This window comes from Mangifera indica, chromosome 20, assembly GCF_011075055.1.
Source record: "Mangifera indica cultivar Alphonso chromosome 20, CATAS_Mindica_2.1, whole genome shotgun sequence".
Taxonomy (NCBI): domain Eukaryota; kingdom Viridiplantae; phylum Streptophyta; class Magnoliopsida; order Sapindales; family Anacardiaceae; genus Mangifera; species Mangifera indica.
This window is the reverse complement of record NC_058156.1, coordinates 6635490-6637548: the sequence shown is the minus strand read 5'-3', so window position 1 is coordinate 6637548 and position 2059 is coordinate 6635490. Positions and strand designations below refer to the sequence as shown.

The window sequence follows — 2059 nt, the reverse complement described above, 5'->3', positions numbered from 1 at the left end:
AAATTTATCAAATTTGATTAAATTTAAATAAATTAATATCTATATATAAATCAAATTAAATTATAAAATTAAATTAAAGTATTGATTGGTTTATAGTTTATCGAACCGACTTACCGGTTTAGTTTTAGAAAACTGGTTTAGATGAAGAATCCCCTCAACAGGCCCACCCTCTTTAATTAACTTTTTAACAAAATATAAAGGATCTCAACTCCTAGCATTTTATCATCTCACACCATCTCCAAAAGCAAGAAACCTCAATGGAGCCTTCAATCAATGTTGAATGTGAAGCCCAACCCACAATCTCTCCTTCTTCGTCTTCCTCTACTTCTTCTTCTTCTTCTTCTTCTTCTTCTTCTTCTTCATTAACACAATTCAGGTCCCAGAAGACCTCTAAAACCAGTGGTAGAGATAATGAAAGCAGAAGAAGAGTGGTTAATGATGGGAACCATCCAACTTATAGAGGAGTAAGAATGCGTCAATGGGGGAGATGGGTTTCAGAAATAAGAGAGCCGGGGAAAAAATCGAGAATTTGGCTAGGGACTTATGCAACTCCTGAAATGGCCGCTCGAGCTCATGATGTTGCCGCTCTTACAATTAAAGGCCACTCTGCTCACCTCAATTTCCCAGAGTTAATTCATCAACTGCCCCGTCCGGCCTCTTCATCTCCCAAGGACATACAAGTTGCAGCTGCTAAAGCAGCTTCTCAAAGCTACGCTGTAACTCATCAACTCGAACATCCACACTCCCCAGCAAGTACTGTTGCTTCTCAAGAATCCTCAAACTCTCCATTCTATAATAATAATAACCACGACGATGCATTCTTTGATCTTCCCGATCTCTCACTCGATGGAATTCATCATATTGATGAGTTTTGGGACTTTGTTGTGTGGCAAGCTGCTGATTCTGGACTCTGGTATGAACAGGAGCCTTTCTTGTGGAACTAACTAGTTCATCTTTAGTCAAATCAAGTCAATAATTAAGTTATTGGATGTCTTAGGATTTACCCAAAAGTTATGCCCAACTTCTGGAGCTTAACTACCGTTCAAGAGTTTATGTACAAAGTAATTCTTTTTAAGTTCAATATTTGAAATGAACGTACATTTATGTCCAATTTAATAAGTTTTAGGTTTAATTATAGTTTACTTGTCTTTCAAGGATCTGATACTCAATTTAATATGTCAGCAGCTGATAATTAATTAAACAAGTTTCGGAGAGTTTACATTTTGCCGTGGTTAAATCGCGTCCAATGACACAATGGTATGTGTCGTTACATATTTGTCCTTTTTCTGTCCACTTAATCATGATATATGAATTAATGACCACTTTATTAACCGACTTGAGAGGTATTTTCGAACATCTTGCAACCGCATTAGCGAGGCGATAAGGTTTTTCTTCGGTTAGGGGGACATCTAAATAATAAAAGCCAGAAGACTTGTGCCCACCCAAGGTTGAGGGAAATCACAAAATAATCTCTTTTTTTTTTTTAATTTTTAAAAATTTAAATACCTATTAATGAAAAAAAATTTGTTAAAAAACTTAATTAAAATTAAGAATAAAATATCATTTAATAAAAAAAATCTAAAAATCTAAAAACATAAAATTCATTATATTTTCTCTCTAAGTTTTAAAAAGTAATAATTTTATCTTTATCTAAAGTTTTCAAATTTTGAAAAATAATATTCTTTCAACCCCCAAAACTTAGGGTTTTCTTCCTCTACACTTAAGCCACCAGCGACAGTGCTTTCAACCATAATCCATAAAGGAAAGTTTAACCATCTTTCCCTAAGTCACAACATCGTCTAGATTGGACCAATCCAGACGATTTATCTAGACGATGAAGGTGTCATCGTCCAAATGATGCCTTCATCATCAAAACGAAGCATTGACGAGTGACTCTTCATTTGGACAATAATGTGTCTAGAGGATATATCTGGATTTTCAGACAACTTTTCTCTATATTTTCATACGATTTTCTTCAATTTGTGGTCAAAGAAGAGATGGAGAGAGGCCAAAAGATGGTGGATCATCGCTAGAGAAAAGAGAAAAAACCTAGGGGGAA

At 35.0% G+C, this 2059-nt stretch overlaps 1 protein-coding gene across 1 annotated transcript; it reads left to right on the top strand.

Annotated features, from left to right (window-relative positions):
• The first annotated feature begins 206 nt into the window (after window positions 1-206).
• Window positions 207-1111, top strand: LOC123204815 (ethylene-responsive transcription factor ERF039-like). The gene has a single exon (XM_044621617.1). It carries the CDS (start codon window positions 258-260, stop codon window positions 942-944), a length of 687 nt encoding a protein of 228 aa, XP_044477552.1. The 5' UTR covers window positions 207-257; the 3' UTR covers window positions 945-1111.
• Window positions 1112-2059: the final 948 nt, after the last annotated feature.